This window comes from Scardinius erythrophthalmus (genome assembly GCF_964197995.2).
Source record: "Scardinius erythrophthalmus genome assembly, chromosome: 20".
Lineage (NCBI taxonomy): Eukaryota > Metazoa > Chordata > Actinopteri > Cypriniformes > Leuciscidae > Scardinius > Scardinius erythrophthalmus.
Genome location: NC_138240.1, coordinates 29,813,123 through 29,834,072, shown reverse-complemented (window position 1 = coordinate 29,834,072; position 20,950 = coordinate 29,813,123). Strand labels below are relative to the sequence as shown.

Below are 20,950 nucleotides of genomic sequence, written 5' to 3'. Positions count from 1 at the left end.
ACAGGGGAGAGGCTAGTTGACACAATCTCTTCAGAAACCTACGGCTGATGTCACGGACACTACGTCCATATTTTTTTACAGTCTATGTTTTGTACATAGTAGTTAAAGACACCTAATATAAATTAGGACCGTGATGTGTATCACTACCACAGTTAAATTATGCATTAGTTGAACTGTATGTGTCTGTATGCCATTTTTCTTTGCTTTTTACCATATAAATAATTGCAGTGCTTCATTGTAGGTGGTGAGCTTTGCCAGCCTGAAATTTGACCGCTCTTACAACTGGATGGTCCTTTGTGTGCTCTGGTGCTCCATAGCACAATCAATTCTCCTTCCCATGTTCCTGTGGGCTTGTGACCGCTACAGGGCAGATGTCAAGATGGTCTGGGAGAAATGTGTTGCCATCATGTCCAACGATGAAGTGGATGAAGGTAAGGACCACTGAGCTTCTTTTAGAATTTTCCAAGGAGAAAACAATGCTGTATTCAAAATAACATAATATTGTACTTCCTACATTATACTATACCAGTGTTTATTTTTTTTTAATAGTCAGAGTCAAGACAATACACAGTACTGAGCAACAATAAATACTTTTAAATTCTAGAATTACATACTTGTCACATAACTTTACTCTTGGATTCTTGAAATACTAAAACAAAAAATTACAGACAAGGTCGTTGGATTGTGGGGAAAAAGCAAATGAGGTCTGCTTCAGGTGAAAATTGAAGGAAGTAGTATGTGTAGTATAATTGTAATTATTCAGTGGTATTCAAACACAGCCTCTGATGTTAGAGTGGGGGTGGAGAAAGGAAGTAAAGATAGTTTTATCCTTCAAATTATAAGTTTTGTCTTTCAAAATTAATTATCAATTAACTTATTAATTGATTAATTAATTTTAAATTCATTACTGCCATGGTCGGGAAAAAAAACAATTCTGCTACAATGATGATTACAGTCATTGGATTTATCATGTGACCTACATTTTGAGATTGATGGCTATTATTTAAAATTATTGTTTTAATCTCTCATTAGTATGTTTTAGCTAACATAAACTTAAAAATAAATCTATAACTGGAATATCTGTTAAGAGATGCCTTTGTAGAACTGCCACTGTAGAAGTTTTGCTGCAAAGTTCCTTCACTCTAATTTATGTCACAGGCAAATGCTTCAGTAAGCCTGCTGTAGGCTGTTATATCTAAACATTTTAAAGTGCCCCTATTTATGCTTTTTCGAATATTACCTTTCATGTAATGTGTAATGTAGCTGTCTGTGGATGTAAAAGATCTGCAATGTTGTGAAGCCGAAACTGCACAGTAAAGAAAGTCATTGTCTCTCAAAAAAATAAAATTGACTTTGAACCGCCTAAACGAGTCGTCAGTAATTCAAATCCCACTTTGTTATAGCTACACGTCCCTGGGTAATACATTTACATAATGCCTGCATTTGGCCCGCAAACAACATCTTCTTTGACCGACCCTCAAACTCTATATCTGGTGTTGTGTACATGTTGAGAAGACACTGTTTTCTACTCTGCAAAAGCAAATTGTCTTCCAAAGGATGAGGATGTGAATAGTCAGTGGTTAAAATTACCACAGCGATATTGAAAGCAGTATAACATTTTGACGATTGCTTCTCAAATCTTTGTGAGGTTTAACCCTCTGGAGTCTGAGGTGTTTTCTGGGCCCTGGAGGTGTTCTGACATGCTCTGACATTTGTGCTTTTTTCAGTTATTTATAAACATGTTAATGGCAAAGGTGTAAATTCACTCTATATAGCACAAACAGGGCTACCAAAATATGTGATCACCATGCATGTATATTTTTTTTATTTTTAAGAGAATAATGCTTATGCGTGGTTATTGAAAAAATAAAAAATGAAAGTTGCTGAAAGAAGACCTCAAAACTCATAATAAATATGCATGAATAAGACTTTTGAGAAATGGATGTTCTTCCTTCGAGTTCTGGCTTCAAAATTATGTGAAAATAGAATTGCTTTATCGTTCAGATAAAACCATACATTGATTTAAATTGATGTAAAACAGGTTTTGCTTGGAAAGCCATTATGCGAGTGGGCGTGAACGAGGAGTGGTTTACACCTTGGAATACAAAATGTCCCACCCATTATGCATAATGACTCTGCAAAATTAGCCATTCATTCAGGTGTGACTCTGACGGACTGAGGCACAATGCAAGGACAAAAAATTAGAAGGAGACTTATATTGACCATTTAAGATTTTGCTTACATCTATCTTGTAAATATGTTTTGCTATTTTATTAAAAAGGTTACAATTACAACAATAATTAAAATTTCAACAATATTTCAAGTGTACTCTTTCTTTGTAAAAAAAAAAAAAAAAGATTATAGGCCTACATTTTATGCCTATCTATGTATTCATTAGTTTGAATATAGCCAAAATTGGAACAGCTAACATCTTAGTTGATGACTTTATTTTATATATATATATAAAAATTGCTAAACAAAATCTTATTTGATATATATATTCAGTATATTCTACAGTAAAAACTGTACTCAAATCTAGTCAACAAAATGTTGTCTTTCATATTTCGCCTGACTGTAACGTTGTTTTTATGAAATATTAGGGCATATAAATGTTAATTTGCAGTTTAATACGTATTGCTTATACAAATAGCCTACATTTTATTTCAACATATTTCAGTCGATTTTTACTCATCTCAGTATAGTAATACAGTTTGCTAAAACATCCTCATTCATTCACACACGCGATTTAAATTTGAACTGTCTTTTTGCGAGCTGTGGTAAACAGCGCGCATCTCTGCCGTTCATTCATCAAAAACAGAAACCCGATTTCACTTGAGAAGAAAAAAAAAAACTTACAGTATTCCTCAGCTCGCTCCTCGATATACCCGCACTTCTGAGGTACTTTTTTCATCAAAAGCTTATGTGGCAGTATATTCTACAGTAAAAACTGTACTCAAATCTAGTCAACAAAATGTTGTCTTTCATATTTCGCCCGACTGTAACGTTGTTTTTATGAAATATTAGGGCATATAAAATTGCAGTTTAATACGTATTGCTTATACAAATAGCCTACATTTTATTTCAACATATTTCAGTCGATTTTTACTCATAGTAATACAGTTTGCTAAAACATCCTCATTCATTCACACACGCGATTTAAATTTAAACTGTCTTTTTGCGAGCTGTGGTAAACAGCGCGCATCTCTGCCGTTCATTCATCAAAAACAGAAACCCGATTCACGTGAGAAGAAAAAAAAACTTACAGTATTCCTCAGCTCGCTCCTCGATATACCCGCACTTCTGAGGTACTTTTTTCATTATTGTTATTGCTCACAGTGCTGCGAGACGGTGTTAAAGTAATGATCTGAATAAACTGATATGTGGGCGTTCACAGGTTTGCTTGGATTGCCTCATTCATTTGCGTTTGAATAGTGCGCGCTCTCCGTAGGCGGAGTCACATTACATTTGAATTAGCTCTAATTAGGTCGACTGGAATCGCTCTCTTTTAATACAGATTTCACAAAATGAGAATATTTGTTTTTTATATAAATTACTTCATTTAAGAGAAGAGAATTCAAGCTTCATGCCTGTGTGTCTGAATGCCTGTTTGACTGAGTATTCGCTGAGTTATTGTTCATTTTCGGACGCGTTTCAGAATGGACGACACTGGCAGATAGAAGGCAGAACTCGCATCACGTATATTTTTCTTTATTTGGCAAAAAGCACAACACTTTGTTTTTATTGTGAGTATACACAAAAATAATACACATTTAACAGAATCGATTGATGTACAAAACAAGCCTAAAAGATAAAAATTAATATTTTTATTTTATTATTTTTTTGCACTCATACGGAAAAAAACAGGGGGTTAAATGGGATTTACAAAATGCTTATCCATTAAAGATGGGACAGTACCTACTTTATTTGGACCAACTAGCTCCTCTGAATCACAAACTGTAAGAATAATTATTGATGTAAATATTTTCTGCCGGGTGTTCAAAATACATAGTTTTGTGTTTTATATTGTTTATATTATTACCTAAAATTGTGTCCATTAATGCAGATTGTCTGTTGTTCTTACTACTTTGAGTAATAATAAAGGATGGAGCAAGATTTGTTTTACAAACTTTAATGTTAAATCAGTCATTCATTTTAGTGCTCAGCTAACGAATGCGGCTATGTGCTGTTATTGATTCATTTAATGATGCAGTTCCCACATGTGCACCGCAATAAATAAATATAAACATAGGTTTGTTGATGGACATACACTTGTTAACGCTGATGGTGAGGAATTACAGTTGCAACATCTCATAATGTACGTCAAACTGAATAGAAACATCCTGAGAAACATTTCACTGAGAAACATCCTGCTCAAGTCGTCCTTGTGATGGAGGTTTGGGTTGAATAACTAGTTCTTCCAATGTTTCATCATCGGACTCGCGTTCGAATTGATATGGTAAAATCAACGCCATTGTTACTGTCTCTACAGTCTGTACAATCGCTGAGCTTTAGGAAGCCTCCGGAGCTGAAATTAACTTATGTTAATAATGTAAACCTGTTGTAGGAGGCATTCGAAAACAAAATTAGGAACCTTTAAAGTAGCATAATAGGGGCACTTTAAATTACATAAATCCAGAAAGATGAAAAGAAAAAAATGTCTCAGGTCACGACTGTACCCATGGTTCCCTGAGAAGGGGAATAAGAGACTGCGTCTTGGATTGACAGTCTGTGACGTATAAGAGGGCGCCCATAACACACGTCATCAACTTCTTTGTCTGAAGAAGACGTGCAGGCAGGCCAGAGGCATGACAACGAGATGCAGTGTCTCGTTCCCCTTCTCAGGGAACCATGGTTACAGTCGTAAACTGAGATGTTCCCTTTCGAAGTGGAACTCAGCATCTTGGAATGACACTATTGGGAACAAATACACACTCTGCCTTGCTGAGGGAATGCCTGCCTCTCTTGGTGATATGTACAACGATAGTGGGCATAGCATAAGTTGACTCAACAGATTTTTTTTAACCAGAGTCAGATCGTCAACCCAGGGCACATCCCTTCAAAGACTCTCGTGGAAGCACTCCCTAAGTCATCCTCTCCCAATAAAATATGCTGGCTCCAATGTTCTTATAGCAAGGGAAGTCCTGGCCTTTACAAACTTCCTCCTTCCCTTGCAGGCCATTTTTAGCCCCAAGAACAGAGCTCTAAGGAATGAACGTCTTAGCTATGACAGCCTCATTCGCTTGCCACAGCCTTTCAGGGAGTATTCGTCAAAGGGAGAATATTTAAACTACAACCTGGATGTTACCACTACTTCCAAGAGGGATGCAACCCTTTAGATTGCATGCGAAAGGTTGAACAACAAGAATGGCAAATATAGTTGCCTAAAACTCCTGCAGACAAACTCCACCCTCCAGCTCAAAACCTACCCTTCTAGGATCTGCCATAGCCAACTCCGAGTTTATTTATTTTTTTCATTACTAGCGCTAGCCATAGTAAGTGACTGATAACAAGGAGGAATGCCCTCCAGCTTCTAATGAGGTCAACTAGAGGTATCTGACTACACCCACCCTCCAAGGAATATTCACCCCTACTTACAAACACATCAGTAGTTGGAGTAGAGGTGGAGTAGAGGGAGATAGAGATATCTAGCTCAGAGGAGACTAAGCAGCTATCAAAGGGAGCCTAAGATTAGGGTTGGGGAGAGGAACGGGGAGGAGGAGGAGGAGGAGGAGGAGGAGGGATGTTACTTCTCCTCAGTGGTCCTGTCTTTCTTACCGAACCGCTTTTTTTTATCACCTTCCTCAAGTCTTGTCTCTTCCTCCTAGCGTCAAGGGAGGAGGAGCACGAGAGCACGAGTGCCTCTCCATCACCGCCATTCCATGACGGCTGTTTGTTTAGTGGCTCGGAGGGTTAAGTCCATGGTGTGGCGCAGCTCAGTGACTGCTTCAGGAGACAACCCCTGCCCCGATACAGTTCTCTCAGCAGATCCGCCTAGTAGGCCTGTAACACGACCATAGTGTAAATGGCCCCTCCGACCTGACCTGCTTCCACATACGCCCTGCCATTCAAGTGTGAGGTGGTCTGTAGCGGCTTACACCGTGTCTACACCGGATGAAACCGTTGAAGCTTAGCAACCACAACAGCTAGAAGCTGTCTACATTGGACAAGACAAAGTGACCATTGCAAATCCATTTCTCCTTCCTATAAGAAGTATTGCAATTGCTTGGAGTATGTCATAAATAGAACGAGGCATATGTTTACTGTCTGGGATTCGTCACGTCGCACAGTGCCATATCCAGTGTAGACCACATCACTGATTATAATGAGTTATATTGTCTTTTGTCGCGTCACATAGCTCCGCTTCTGGTGTAGATATGGTGTTAGATGGCAGGGCAGGAACCTTCAAAGAGGGCAGGAGCCTTCAATGCTCGCAAGAATCTCTTCAACAGGTGTCATCCTCAAATATCCATGCTCACTCAATCCCTCCACATTCGCATAATTCAAATGATGAAACTGATAAAGGGCGAGCTGAATGTGGTTTCTTTCATGACTTCTCCACTTCCAGGTGGAGATCAGAAAGAAATGGAAAGCTCATAGGGAAAGAACGATTTGGGCCAATCTAGCAATGGCGTGGGCCATAACATCCAACAATTCCCCATTTGCGGGGCTGGCAGGCTGAGAGGATTCAGTACAGACCATAGATTGTAAAAATGTTGAACAATATTTCCACTTCCTTCCACTATAGAAAAATTTATTCAAAATATCCCAGAAACTGTCATTGTCGATTACGTCATTTGGAGCCAGAGTCTATGCAGTAGTGTTCTTGAGGTGGAGTCAAGTCAAGTCAAGTCAAGTTTATTTATATAGCGCTTTTCACAACACAGGTTGTATCAAAGCAGCTTCACAGTAATAAATTAGAACAATACATCAATGTTTGTTTCTAGTGGAACGTCTACGTTTGGTAATGCTGATCAATAGTATCGTTGATTGATTAATTAAATTAAATATCCCCAAATATCCCCAACTGAGCAAGCCAAAGGCAACAGTGGCAAGGAACCGAAAAACTCCATCAGGTGACCTAATGGAGAAAAAAAAACCTTGGGAGAACCCGGGCTCAGATGGAGGTGGAGGTGGAGCAGCGGTATCAAGGTCCTGCCCATACTCCTGCTGCCATAGACTCAATCGCAAGTACAGCTGTCAATCATGACGTTACACCCCGTTTACATAGCATCAAATAACTAAACATAACTTACTAGAAAAACAAACACTTCAACATAGTTCAGCTTGATAAGAATTAGCCCAAAAATAGCCGAAACCATCTTTGGAAAACAAAATATTTGAAATCGAATTAGATTTTTTTTAGTTTGGCTGGGAAAGATTACAGGGAAAGGGCAGGGTTTATGACCTATACTGCAGCAAGTCACCAAATGCTTTGGCTTCACTTTTCAGGATATGTGTGGCACACTTGATACAAATGCTATCTTCACCCTCTTCAACCACATCCGGCTCCTCCTGGCTGGATGGTGCCAGCAAAATGCTATCTGCTGAATCAGATGACGCTAAAGACACTAAAGCTCATCCTGATCCAACAGATTGCTCAATCTTGCAACTGTGGAACGATTACCTGCATTTCTTGAATTCCTCTGCGAGCTCAACCTGCGATCCCCACAACTTGAGCCGCCATTGTTCCTCGGCTACAGTGGGGCCTGAGCCACGAGGTGCAGACCTTTGTCTTACATCCCTTGAGAATAAGGCCAAGCATGAGCGGAGCTTCCACATTGTGAACTTCTCACAATAGGCGCATTCAGAGCCCTTAAGCACTGAATGCACATGCTCCTCACCCAAGCACAGAATGCATAGATTGTGTTTGTCTTCAGGTGTCAAAATCCTGGGACACAGAGGCACACACTTCCTTAAACGTTTGCTAGTATTTTTTATAATCTGCATAATCACATACTATTCACACAAACTCCTGAAGACAAAAAAAAACTGATGATGTGTGTCTCTTATACTTCCGGGCCTACACTAATAATGTCACGGACTGTCATCAGCCAATGAAAAATTGGCATGTGTTCATACGTGTTTCAGACACCGGTCACGCTGATGGCCTTCCCCATTGCGTCAATCCAAGACTCAGTGATGTGTTTCGCTTCAAATGGGAATTGCAATGAAGTACAAAAAGGAAAAAAAATAAAGGGAAATTTAGAAAAGATCAAGCAAGACTGCCCAAAATTACAACGTGATTATTTCACCAACGCTACAACCTTTTTTGCACGATTTCAATACTTACTGCACCTGCAGTACCACTGGCCAAAACACTACAGGTGTAGTGACAAACTACTGTAGTGACTACAGGCATTGTTATTACACTGTCAAAGATTTAAGAGTGAAATAAAAGTATATTCCAGGTTAATAATAATTGCATTACTTTCATTGTAATTTCACAGTAGGACTTGTATCCAACTGCACTCTCAGAAATTTCTTGTAAAATCTAAAGTACTTTATTAGCCACGTTTTTACAATTGTACTTCTAGGTTTTTTCTAGGTGTGTCCCAATTCACGTATGTATGCACTAATCTATGACATTATGTTGTATAAATAGTGTGAATAGTGTGTTCACATTGAAAATTCCAAATAGAAAAAGTAAACTTTAAATACCCAGATGATGCACTTAATTAACCGAAAAAACTAAGTGTGGAATGTTGAACACTTCATGCACTTACATGTTGCAGCTTTAATTACATAGCAGAGGGGGAGGTGTTATCAGATTTCGATGTTGAATGACAAAATAACCATAAAAAATTAATTCACTATACGGTTGAATACATGGTGCTTAAGAACATAGTGTATACGTGCATAGTGCATCATTTGGGATGCAACTTTTGATTGATTATCTGTGCTGCTTATTTTTGGTTGACTTTTAGCAGTTTCTTTTGGTTTGGTTTGAAATGTTCAGAGCTTATCTTTTATCTTTTTTATCTTTTTTCATTGTTGTGTTTTGTATGTTGAGTGATGATGTCACACCTTTCAAAGATGTATCTCCAGCAGTTATTTGACAGTTGTAAAAGACCCGTCTACAAACAGTTATGAATTTAATCTAAAATAAAATCTTTGTATTCATGCTAAGACTATTTTTGCCTGACTTAAAATCAGCCAATAAGCTTATTTACATTATTATTACATTCGTCGAAACGCTGCGGGAACGCGTCATGAAGCACGTATGGAATCAGTCCAATGGCGAGACGGAACGTCATAGGCGGGTGATGTCATCGACCAGGAAACTATAAAGCACCCCTGAATCACAACAGCGCTAGCTTCTGATAGGCTGAAGCAAGTCGATCATGGGCATGCCGGGAGTATGGCAGGGCGGCGCAGCGTCTTGTTCCCTCTTCAGGGAACTAGTGTTACATACGTAACCAAGACATTCCCTTTCAAGGGAACTCGAACTGTATCAAAACGCTGCGAGAACGCTAATACCCACATCGCCATAAGAGCAAATGTCCATCTGTGTGAAGTCAAAGCGCACATTTGGACGAAAGCACCTGCGCCCCTGGAGTGGAGCTGAAGTCAAGATCATAGAACCTAACGAATGTGTGCAGTGAGGACCAGTCTGCAGCATCACAAACATCATGTAGGGAAACTCCTGACAATAAAGCTTCAGAAGCAGCCATACTCCTAGTCGAGTGAGCTCATGCAGCCAAAGGTGAAGGCTGACCAGCCAACTCATAAGCAAGTGAGATAGCCTCAACCACCCACTTGCTCATCCTCTGCTTAGATGCAAGACACCCCTTCCTGGGTGACCCAAAACAAACAAACAGCTGTTCAGATTTCCTCCACAGGGCAGCTCTGTGGACATAAGCATCTAGGGCCCTCACCGGGCAGACCAGATTTAGTTTATCTTGGTCTGACGTCAGAAAAGGAGGAGGACAGAAAGCCTGCAGTACTACTGGTCTAACAATATTAGTAGGGACCTTAGGAATATAGCCTGGCCTAGGATGGAAGAAGGCATGCCAGGCATTTACCATGCCAGGCGAGAATTCCAGGCACGAGGGAGAAACCAAGAGTGCCTGAATGTCTCCAATTATTTTGAGAGACGAAATAGCAAGAAAGATAGCTTTTAGAGTAATGAATTTCTCAGAAACTTCTTCAATGGGCTCGAACGGAGCTAGGGCAAGGCCTTTTAATACAACGGTCAAGTCCCATGTTGGCACCCTTGTGCGGACTGCTGCCCTTAGCTTCAAAGTACCATGAAGGAAACATGTTTTCAATGGGTGTCTCCCCAGTGAAACTGTACTCAAAGGGACGTGGAAAGCTATGGAAGCTTATGGGTAGCAATATTCAATTTGAAATGTAATATGCAAAATCACAATGCAATATGTAAAATGGCAATGCATTTCTGTATTTTAATTTTCCCATACATCTGTGCAACGTTTGGTGCAAAATGAAAATGAAAATTCAATTATATAATTTACATTTGCCATTTCATACACTAGTTTTAATATGTAAATTGAATACATATTTTAACGCTTTATAAGTTGCAAAATTAAAATTAAAATGTATTACAGAAATGATTAGATATGTTTAACATGTTCAAGCAAAAACTGTAGTAAAATTGTAATATAAATGTAATTTTTTCTTAATTGCATTTACACTCATATAAGACACTTGCGATTGCATTTCCATTAAGTGTCCCGCAATGAATGTAGCAAAATTCAATGTGCAATTTGAAAATGCATTCTGAGCCGATCACGTGCCCGTCCCGCCCTGTCAATCACTGCGTGAAGGCGGGGCTCAGCAACAGGTAAATATAGGCTATGGTGCGTATTTTGAGGTGTTGGAAGGAAACAGGGCGGCGGCAGAGCTGATACGAGCGTTAAATTCACTTGCAGATGAAGTGGAGCGTGAACAGAGAAATGGTAGTATTTCCAAAGATTATTACGTGCCTGCAGGTGATAGAACCTGTACGATGTTGGACCGTCTGGGTCTGGGAGAATGTTCTGCCTTATCAAGCATCGACACCCAAGTCAACATTATGCTCCGCTGCTGTTGTCTGATGCTGGACTGTGTTGATGGTTTCGTTTTACATGCTTATCTTTTTTCTTATTAGCCTACTATTAACTGTAATACCCAATAATGTTGGAGATCCTATAGTTTTTCCTTACAAATGCATAGGCCTATTACTCTGAGATCACATAAAATGACAAAGCTCCATTGGTATTCGGTATTAATAGCTACCGAAAAATGTGACCGCTCTTTATATATTTATAACTTACTGTAATGTTCAATAAAGTGACGAATGCGATGTGTGACCATCTCTGTTTATGCAGCTGTATAATCATAAAATATGAGGCAGACATGCGAGTCCCTTTCCATTTTATAAAGCATATTGATAAGGTATTAATACATATGTAGGCCTACATGGTCACGGAATCTGATGGGTCAAATTCATCGACCTAGCCTTTTGAATGTGGAGCAGGACGAGGGCTGGTGACATCATCGTCTATAATTCAGTGTCTAATATTTTAAACAACGAAGCAGCACACGAAACTTTAACCGGCACAAACGATCGCACAAACAAATGAGACTATTTTGGGTGAATGTGGAGCAGGTAGGGGGGCTGAGTGACCTCAGAATGACCAATAAATATTATTTTAATATTTAAGAAACCGAAGCAGCACAAAATAAACGTTTATCGGCACAAATAAGCACAAACATATAAGACTATTTTGGGTGAATGTGGAGCAGGTCGGGGGGCTGGTGACATCATCGTCTATAATTCGGTTTAATATTTCAAAAACTGAAGCAGCACAAACAAAACCGGCACAAACCGAACAAGACTATTTTATTTGGAGCATGTGGCGGGCTGGGTGACAGAATGACCTATAAATATTCTTTTACTATCAGAAGCAGCACACACAAACAAAAATTACAGCACAAACGAAGTAAAAACGATTGAGCCTATTTTGCCAACCTTTTCATTGGGTTGGGGGCGGGGTCAACTTCACGCAGTGATTGACAGGGCGGGGTGGGCACGTGACCGGCTCAGAATACATTTTCAAACTGCACATTGAATTTTGCCACATTCATTGCGGGACACTGAATGGAAATGCCGTCGCAAGTGTCTTAACTGTGAGTGTAAATGCAATTAAGAAAAAATAACATTTAAATTAAAATTTTGCTACAGTTTTTGCTTGAACATGTTAAACATATCTAATCATTTCTGTAATACATTTTCATTTTAATTTTGCAACTTATAAAGCGTTAAAATATGTATTCAATTTACATATTAAAACTATTGTATGAAATGGCAAAATGTAAATTTCATAATTGAATTTTCATTTTCATTTTGCACCAAACGTTGCATAAATGTATTGGAAAATTAAAATTTAAATACAGAAATGCATTGCCATTTTACATATTGCATTGTGATTTTGCATATTACATTTCAAATTGAAATTTGTTACCCGTAAGCTTCCATAGTAAGCAGCTAGTGTCGCCACATACACCTTTAGTGTGGAGGGGGATAACCCTGTGGAGAAGCGCTCCTGCAGGAACTCCAGCACAGCACCCACTGGGCAGTTAACTGGGTCCAACTGGTACTCTCTCCACACCATGAAGTGAATAACCTCCAATTCAAGGCATATAACTTCCTCTTGGACGGAGCTCTAGAGTGGAGGATGGTCTCAACAACCTCGGTTGAGAGACCTGAATTTATGAGCTGGGCCCCCTCAGAGGCCAAGCCCACAGTTTCCACAGTTCTGGGCGGGGTTGAAGGATCGTCCCACTCGCCTGAGAGGGTAGGTCACTCCTGATCTCCAGAGGAAAGCCGTCGAGGAGAGACATTAGGTCCGCAAACCATACTCGGGCCGGCCAGAATGGGGCTACCAACAGTAGAGTGGGCAGGACCCCTCTGAATCCTGGTGGACGAGACCTAAACTGAATAGCATAATCATTTTCGATCTTCTGCAGGACCCACTGAGATATATTTGGAAGACTTTTCCACTCTGCCAGAAAATCTACAAGGGTACCAGTCTCTTGAGACTGGCCTCTGGAGTACTTTGAGCAGGACACAGTGCCCTGTAACGGCGCATAGGCCCCTCCTCAGAGGGAGAGAGCACCCCTCGGGAAAACGCTTGCTGGGACCGTCTACACCCCGGCATAAAGACAGGGTTGGCAGAACGGTCCCCTGAGGGCGCAGAGAGAGAACGGGCACCGTGTAATGCGGTGAACTCAGTTTTCTCTCAGTGGGGACTACCCTCAGAAACCTGACTGAGGGTAGATGGCTGATGGCGTCAGGACTTATTTTTTAGACAAAGCCCTCTTCGAAATAATAATGGTCCTCAGATCCGTCTTGCCCTTAGAAGACTTCGCCTGAGAGCGCTGCGCTGCGACACTCTGCTTTTGCTGCGCCCGGTGTGAGGAGTTAGTCGACGGCCGGGGCTACTCCCGCCCAGCAGCCCCTGAGACATGAGAGTGGAGTGGCAGGAATTTCTGGAATTTTTTTCTTCTTGGAACCTCTCGATGACAGTGTTTGCTGAGTCACCGAAGGGGAAAGCGGGGCGTCCAGAATGAACGTTTTTTCTCTCTCCTTCATTCCTGAGAGGTTCAGCCATAGGTGTCTCTCCATGGCCACCAGGGCTGCCATCGAACAGCCCACTGACTTGGCCATCTCCTTGGTGGCACGGAGAGACAAATCTGCAGCCTGACGTAATTCACGAATTACATCAGTGCTGACCTCCTCACTCTCACTCATATCTTTTAGTAGGTCAGCCTGGTATGCCTGCAGAATGGACATTGTGTACAGGCATACCGCGGCCAAATAAGCTTTACCCACCAAGGGTAATGCCGGTGCTTTAAAGGACAATGCAGACTCAGGGGAGAGATGACTCGCAAGCGTCTCTTCATCCCTGGGCATCGCCCCATAACCGTGTTGTTTGGACCCATGTATATTTGAATATGTAGATAGCTGGGGACTATATACACGGAACGAAACCGGTCTTTTCCACGACTTCGACACCTCAGTGTGGAGGTCGGGAAAAAACGGCAAGCACCGGCGTGGAGGCTGAATGCGGGAAGGCAGAAAACTTTCACCGAGCTTACTTTTCTGCCTAGATTCTTGTTTGTCCGCTGGCCACTCAATGATTAATTTTTCTAATGCACGAGTGAACACCTCCACAAGCTCCTCACATGCACATGCAAGCTCCTCCTGTTCCGATACTAATAACATTCAGCTCCTCAGAACTGGATAGTTGCACTACCGGGTAACCACAGAGCGTGAGTAACCACAGAGCGTGCTTCCAAACCCTGAACTGAGGCACTGGATCTGACAGGTGAAGACTGAGATAGGGCTGGGCCCGTCTCAAACCCCTCTGTCAGATCCATTTGCGAACTCCACATCTGAAGTTGCCGCTCTGCCTTGGCAGCAGCGGGACCCCGAGATCGGCGGGAGCGCAGCGTTCTTAATGGTAGCCGCTCACAATCAGCTCCCTCGAGAGCTGACTGGGCATGCTGCACTCTCAACCAAACAACACATAGTTGGTGTGAGATATCGAGTGCAGGGATGTACACACTTCCTATTATGTTGTTCGTTCGCCATATTATAGTTTTATATACATTGCTGAAGGCACAGGAGCTAGCACTGTTGTGATTCAGGGGTGCTTTATGGTCGATGACGTCATCCGCCTATTACGTTCCGTCTCGCCAATTGGACTGATTCCATACGTGCTTCATGACGTTATCACGCAGGGGCGTTCCATGCAGCGTTTCGCCGCAGCTCGAGTTCCCTTGAAAGGGAAATTTCAATATGAATATGTTCAGTTCAATCCTGTTAAATCCTGGCATTTATTACCGTGTACAATAAAATGTGTAGCTTTGTATTAGCCACCACTATCATAAAAAAAAACCCCATAATAATAATTAATTAAACAAAATGACAAAAAAAAGCTTCTTACACCCTTTCAGATCCTATATTAATTTACTATGCACATAGTTTTCTGTACCCAAGAAAATACTAAATGGTATTTTGTTTGCAACCATGGTTACCTTGTAAAAATGTATACCGGAAATATTAAAACATAAAAACAAATGCAAAACTGTAAAAAGAAGATTTTATCTGGATTCCCATCAAAAATAGCTAGAGGTCACATGATAATTATATCATTAATATGCTTAATCACAAACTATTAGTAAACTGAAGCTGTCATTATGTATTGCTGAATGTAGGTGTTAAGTGTCTGACTTTTCTGTATTTCATTACCCTTCCTGCTATTTGGCACCATTTCTAAGTTTGCAATCATAAGGAATATGTGCAAGAAATGGATTTTGTGATCTTAATTTTACAAGTGCTCTGCTTCTTTTCAGACGGTTTGCCTTGTGTAACACAACTCAGTTGTATGTATAAGGGTTGCTTGTACTTGTGTCTCACTCAAATGCATGCTAAGCTCTGCTGCCTGTGCTAATAGCTGATCTCATCTTGTCATCCCGCTGTGTGCCCCCATTTTGCCTTAAGATCAGCATTTCACATTGCTCTACAACTGCTTTTAAAGTTCTGAAAAGAAAAATTGTTTGTAGAATATTTTGCACGAAAACAAATTTTAGGGAATTTTAATTGGTAAATGGCAACAGTCAGTCATGATTTTCAGTACAAGACACTTTAGTGGATGCTAATGATTTCAAATAAAGCATTTTTACGACCTCCAATTCTAATGCGGACCACGTAAATCTATAAAAGGGAATTTTTTTTCCTACCTATTCGTCTGTCTGTCTGTCTGTCTGTCTGTGTATATTGAGCACAATGATTTTTAATCCTGATATATATGCTTTCTGCGTTTGCAGAAAACAGCCAGGATGGAGGCATTCATCCGGACTTAATATTTGACAGACCATTTGACTATAGCTCCGCTGGTGATATCATGACGGTAGACCGTATTGCCAAATACGAATTCTCAACCTTAGAAAGGGGGGGCTCCCAGGGTTATCCATTGAGGGAGCTTCAGGAAGATAAAATGCACTATTTGCAGGTATATTTCCATTGATTTTGTTTTCAAATTGATCTTTTCTTTATTTTTAATAAAAAATGTGCATGTTGCAATGGCCCTCCACCTCAGTATTTGCAAAACCTTTATAGCCACTATATTATACAATAATATCACCTCTTTTACTGGAATCATTTTATATTCCCGTTGTCTTACCTATTAGACTTTTCAAACGTCAAGATTTGAAATTGTAGACTTGTTTTGTGTGAGAACTGTTTGGAAAATATGATCTAACAAACACTTTTGTTTTCTTCACCCAGTGGTATCTTGGTATTTTTGATTTAGGCCTACTGTTGCAGGGCTCATGTGATGACTGCCACTGATGCCTTTTCAGTTTATACTTTAAAGTTAAAAGCTTGAAGTCATTGCATATATAAATGAGTAAAAAAACAAATTTCAAATACTAGTCAGAATTTTTAACGTGACTAATCATGTGTCATGTTGTAAAAATCCCATGCTGTAAATATTATGACCCACTATGACTAGACCCATCATGATTGAACCACTACAAGGAAATAGTACTATTAAGGCTTATAGACTCATATTATAGACTGCCAGTATGTTTTAGAGGTGTGCAATGCTTCACTTCAAACTTTTAACCTTTTTTACATTCAAATGATTACGTCACATACTGCCCATAAACCCTCACATGTAACCTCCACATGTAACTTTCATTGGCCTGGATTATCAGTTTCACATATTATAAATTGTTCTCTCTGTATAAATAATTAACCAATTATTAAAAATATGCCTGACTGGAATGAAAAATTGGACTTTGGAGGTTAAATGTGGAGAATATGCCATAAATGTGTACGCCAAACACTACCCAAAGCTCTGTTAGACAATGTGCAGTGCTTGACTGCTTTTCATTGCTGATTTTATTGCTATATACATTGCACGAATCAACTTTTGAAGTTCTCTTCAAAGTTTATAAAACATTGTGTGTGTTAGAATTGCTCCAGAGATGTTCAGCAAAAAAACACTGATGCTTATTGATAAAGAACTCAAAATCATGTGCCTATGTTAGAACATTATTAGTTATATTAGACTACAGAATCAATGTTCTTTTTCAATTTCACCTGTGTTTTGCATCATCATCATCAACTATCAGAATGTCATAATAATTGGGAAGTACAAGCTGCTATTGTTTTTGCTGTCAAGCTATTTAGGCTTATAGAACAATAAATGCTTCCAGACAACAATATTTAACACTGTCAAAGAATTGTGAGGTAATTCCATCTTTATCTTTATATGAGACAAAATTATGTTTTATCTGTGGGCAGTATATTTAAAGCAAAATGACAAGCTTTTACAAAATAGACATAATTTTAATCAGCTGAGTATCAAGGTTTAACCCTCTGGGCTTCTTCATAATTGGGTCACACTTAGCTTCCTCCCGCCCGAAAACGGGCGAAGCCTTAAAATTGTACTTAACTTTGTCCTAGGATAACCAATCAAATATTGTTTTGTTCTATAATGTTTTCTGATTATTATATAGAATTTTTAGAATTTTTTATGATACTTTGCATTAATTATGTAATTTTTATGAGCTATTTTTTCCATTAGAATTAATATATATATTTTTATTTTTTTTATTTTATTTTATTTTTCAATAAATGCAACATTTCACATCAAAATAGAGTGCAGGCCTAAAAAAAAAAAAAAAATATTTCAAGTGAGAAGAGCGCCACCTAGTGGCTTCAAAATTTATTAATTTGTGTTATGTCCTATAACCGCCCATAGGTGAATGTATTAATTCCTAACGAGTGCTGAGTAATCCCTCTAAAACCAAGTGTACCGCCAGCAGGCGCCACCTAGCTGCGAAAATATTTATTACCATATTTTTCAAAAATCTTGCCTTGATAAACACAAAGTTGATGTCATTTGAAAGCTTAGAGTCTGAACTTTACAGTGAATGTATCCACTTTGAAAAACTCTTAAGTATTGCTGAGTTATTTGCTGATACATAGAATTTATCTTTTTTCATAATCTATAAAATAATGTACTGCAATGTGTCAAAAACATCATACAGCTCATGAAACATTCTCAGATAATTGAAAATGGCACTTCATTTTTTACAGCATATTATTACAATTAAAATGAGCCCAAAATTAACATAATCTATTGCTTTTATGACAAGATATTCTTCATGGAGAAAAAATTGCCCATGAGGGGGTGTGAAAGACTGTACAAAAAGGCTATCTCTTTTCAAAATGCTGTAATTTTTGATTCCTTTATCCAAAAATTATTATTTTTTTATCCAGATGCAGCTGACATGTAGGGGGACTTCACTAAAAAAGAATTTTCCTCCTACCTTATTTCCTTCCTGAGTTATTCCATGACAAATATGAAAGATATGCAAAATCATAATAAAAATTATATATATATATTGTCTTTTATCCACCGTTTCTTGGCGGGACAATGTCCAAATGTAATGTAATTTATATTTTCAAAAAATTTTAAAAGAGTTCTTTCAAACGATACCTACCTTTTGACTCTCCTTGCTATAGTTTTGGAGTTATTATGATTATATTATTTTTATATAGTTTGGGGCAAAATGTGCTGTTTCAGTCTTACCAGTTCATTTCTCTCTGTGTGTGTGTGTGTGTTTGTGTATGTGGGTGTGTGTGTGTGGGGGGGGGGGGGGGGGTGTCTTTTTTGCACTCTTGATGTTCTAGACTAGAGTGTCACTCCTTCATTGCTGTACACTTTTTTACAGCACAGTGGCTGATCTGTAGCTTGTACCACCAAAAGTTTCTCTGAGTTTTCCTATTTTTTCGTATTTCCCATTCATTTCCTATGTCGCCCGTTTTCGGGCGGGAGGAAGCTAAGTGTGACTTTTTTTTTACGACCCTTTAACATATCAGAATCATCTCCTTGATTTTTTTGTGTTCATATAGGTAATAAAAGAAAAGTCACCAAGTTTCACCCCCATCCGATGAAGCAAAAAAATTAAACAATTCGAAACGTTCAAGTTTTCGCCCGTTTTCGGGCGAAGAAGCCCAGAGGGTTAAAAATGTAAAATGCCAAAATGTAAAAATGTTGAAGTGTTCATAATAGCTGGTCCTGTATCATAATATAATACATAAGGTTGTGCATTAGTTGATAATATATTTAAACAGTTAAGATCATCAGCATTGTTTTTTAAATAAATCTACTCGCTGAGCTATTACAAAATCATAAAAAAAAAAAAAAAAAAAAATTTAAATGAACAGACTGAATGGCATTGCTTTGATGCTTTGCTTCCCTCTTCTGGCCAGAGTATAGTAAATACCTCATAATCCATAGGACTTCTTTGTAAACTGCAGTCTCATTCCTTCATTAATCAATACAGTTGCTTCCATGCTAGGCTTGTGCTGTATGCTTTGGATAGTGTACTAAAAGTTCTTTCGAATACTAAAAACTAATTTTATGTCTTTCCTGTGTAGTTCTCAGAACAATGTGGAATGTGAGTATCTATTTGAAGAATGAGTGATTATAAACTAAAAATAATATTTACTTCATTTTGCACTCAAAACATTTTTAAAGGGCATCCCTATTAAAAGGTAAAAATCTATGAATTATTAGTACTTTAAAGTGAAAGCAGGCCTGTGTTGCCATTATATGTAGTTCACAAAATCCCATTGATTTTTACTTTATAAGATATGCAAAAGCATTGAGAACATGTTTTGTGTCTTTAGATTGAGCCGGAAGCAGAGATGTGTAGGATTGTGCTTTTAGAAATGTACTGCTTCATTCGTCTGTGTGTTACTCCAGGTGCCCCCTACAAGAAGATACTCCCACGACGAAACCGACATGTGGACCACCGGTCAGATCCCGTCTTACCTGCATCGCTGGGGCTCCACAGAGGACATCATTGGCATCCCGCAGTGCAGCTTGCCACGCCACGAGAGACGTCGGAGCAGCCCGGCATCCTACCACGAGGAGAGCCACCCTCACCGCAAAAGGAGGCGATCAGAGGACATGCATTCACTCAAGCAGATTCCACGAGTTGAGCATTATGAGGACGATTTCAAGTGCTTTAGCCGCGATGAAGTGATTAATTTCATCGACGAGACACCACTGGCTAGTCCAATGAGGAGCCCTCACCAAGCCTCTGTGATCTCTCTGGTCCCGCAGACGTTCGAGCAGCACATCGTCTTGTTGCCACATTTTCCGCTCACGCACTTTGAGCACGAGCCTCAAGCGTTGAGACGCTGCTCTGGCCATGGCAAAGGAGCCACACTAACTGAGATCCCTCAGGATACACCAAGAAAGGCGAAGAACAGTAGCGACGGCAGGGGTGCAGCCGGCGAAGGCTCAAGCATTAAGGGATGCCTTGAGCATAGGCGTGATGCCAGGCATGCATCAGAGCTGGTTCTGTTGGCCCAGGGTGGACGGACAGGGGATCAGTCTTCTTCAAGTATTAGGACAGGACAGGTAGATGCATCTGCTTGGGTGGACCAGAAACACCTGTCTAAAGGCGAAAGCAAAGAAAGCACAAATAGTTTTCTAAGTTCACAATCTGCATCGTCAGGCTATATCACTTTTCACTCCGAATCCATAGGATCCACAAACTAAGGAACAGTTTTATGAGTATTATAAAAAATAGTCCCTGATATGTTAGTATTAAAGCTTTTACTAAGTGGAATGTTTTTGTAATCTAGGAAGTAGGCTTTTTGAGATGTGGTTGATTCAAAATGGCATAGGGACAGCATTGGGTTTTCTTTTTTTAACTGACACAGGGCTGGGTTTTGGGCTTGGCCCTGTGGGGCCAGTTCGCCTCCAAGCCAAGAGAAGCTGAACAGTAGATAAGAGTCCTGAGCTCAACACTTGAAGTGTGAGATGATCACAAGGGCTTCTGCTCAAACAAGTGAGCTTTTTACTGAGGCCCTCTATCTTATATGAAAGTTTTCAGCTTTTACGTTTCAACGATA

The 20,950-nt window shown here is 39.6% G+C and overlaps 1 protein-coding gene across 1 annotated transcript; it reads left to right on the top strand.

The window, feature by feature from the left end:
• Positions 1-240: 240 nt before the first annotated feature.
• gpr153 (G protein-coupled receptor 153) lies at positions 241-20,594 on the top strand (the record flags this gene model as incomplete). The annotated part of the gene is made up of 2 exons (XM_081349548.1): positions 241-431; positions 19,791-20,594. The coding sequence occupies exons 1-2, from the start codon at positions 372-374 to the stop codon at positions 20,592-20,594; spliced, it is 864 nt and encodes a 287-aa protein (XP_081205674.1). The 5' UTR covers positions 241-371.
• Between the last annotated feature and the right edge of the window lie 356 nt (positions 20,595-20,950).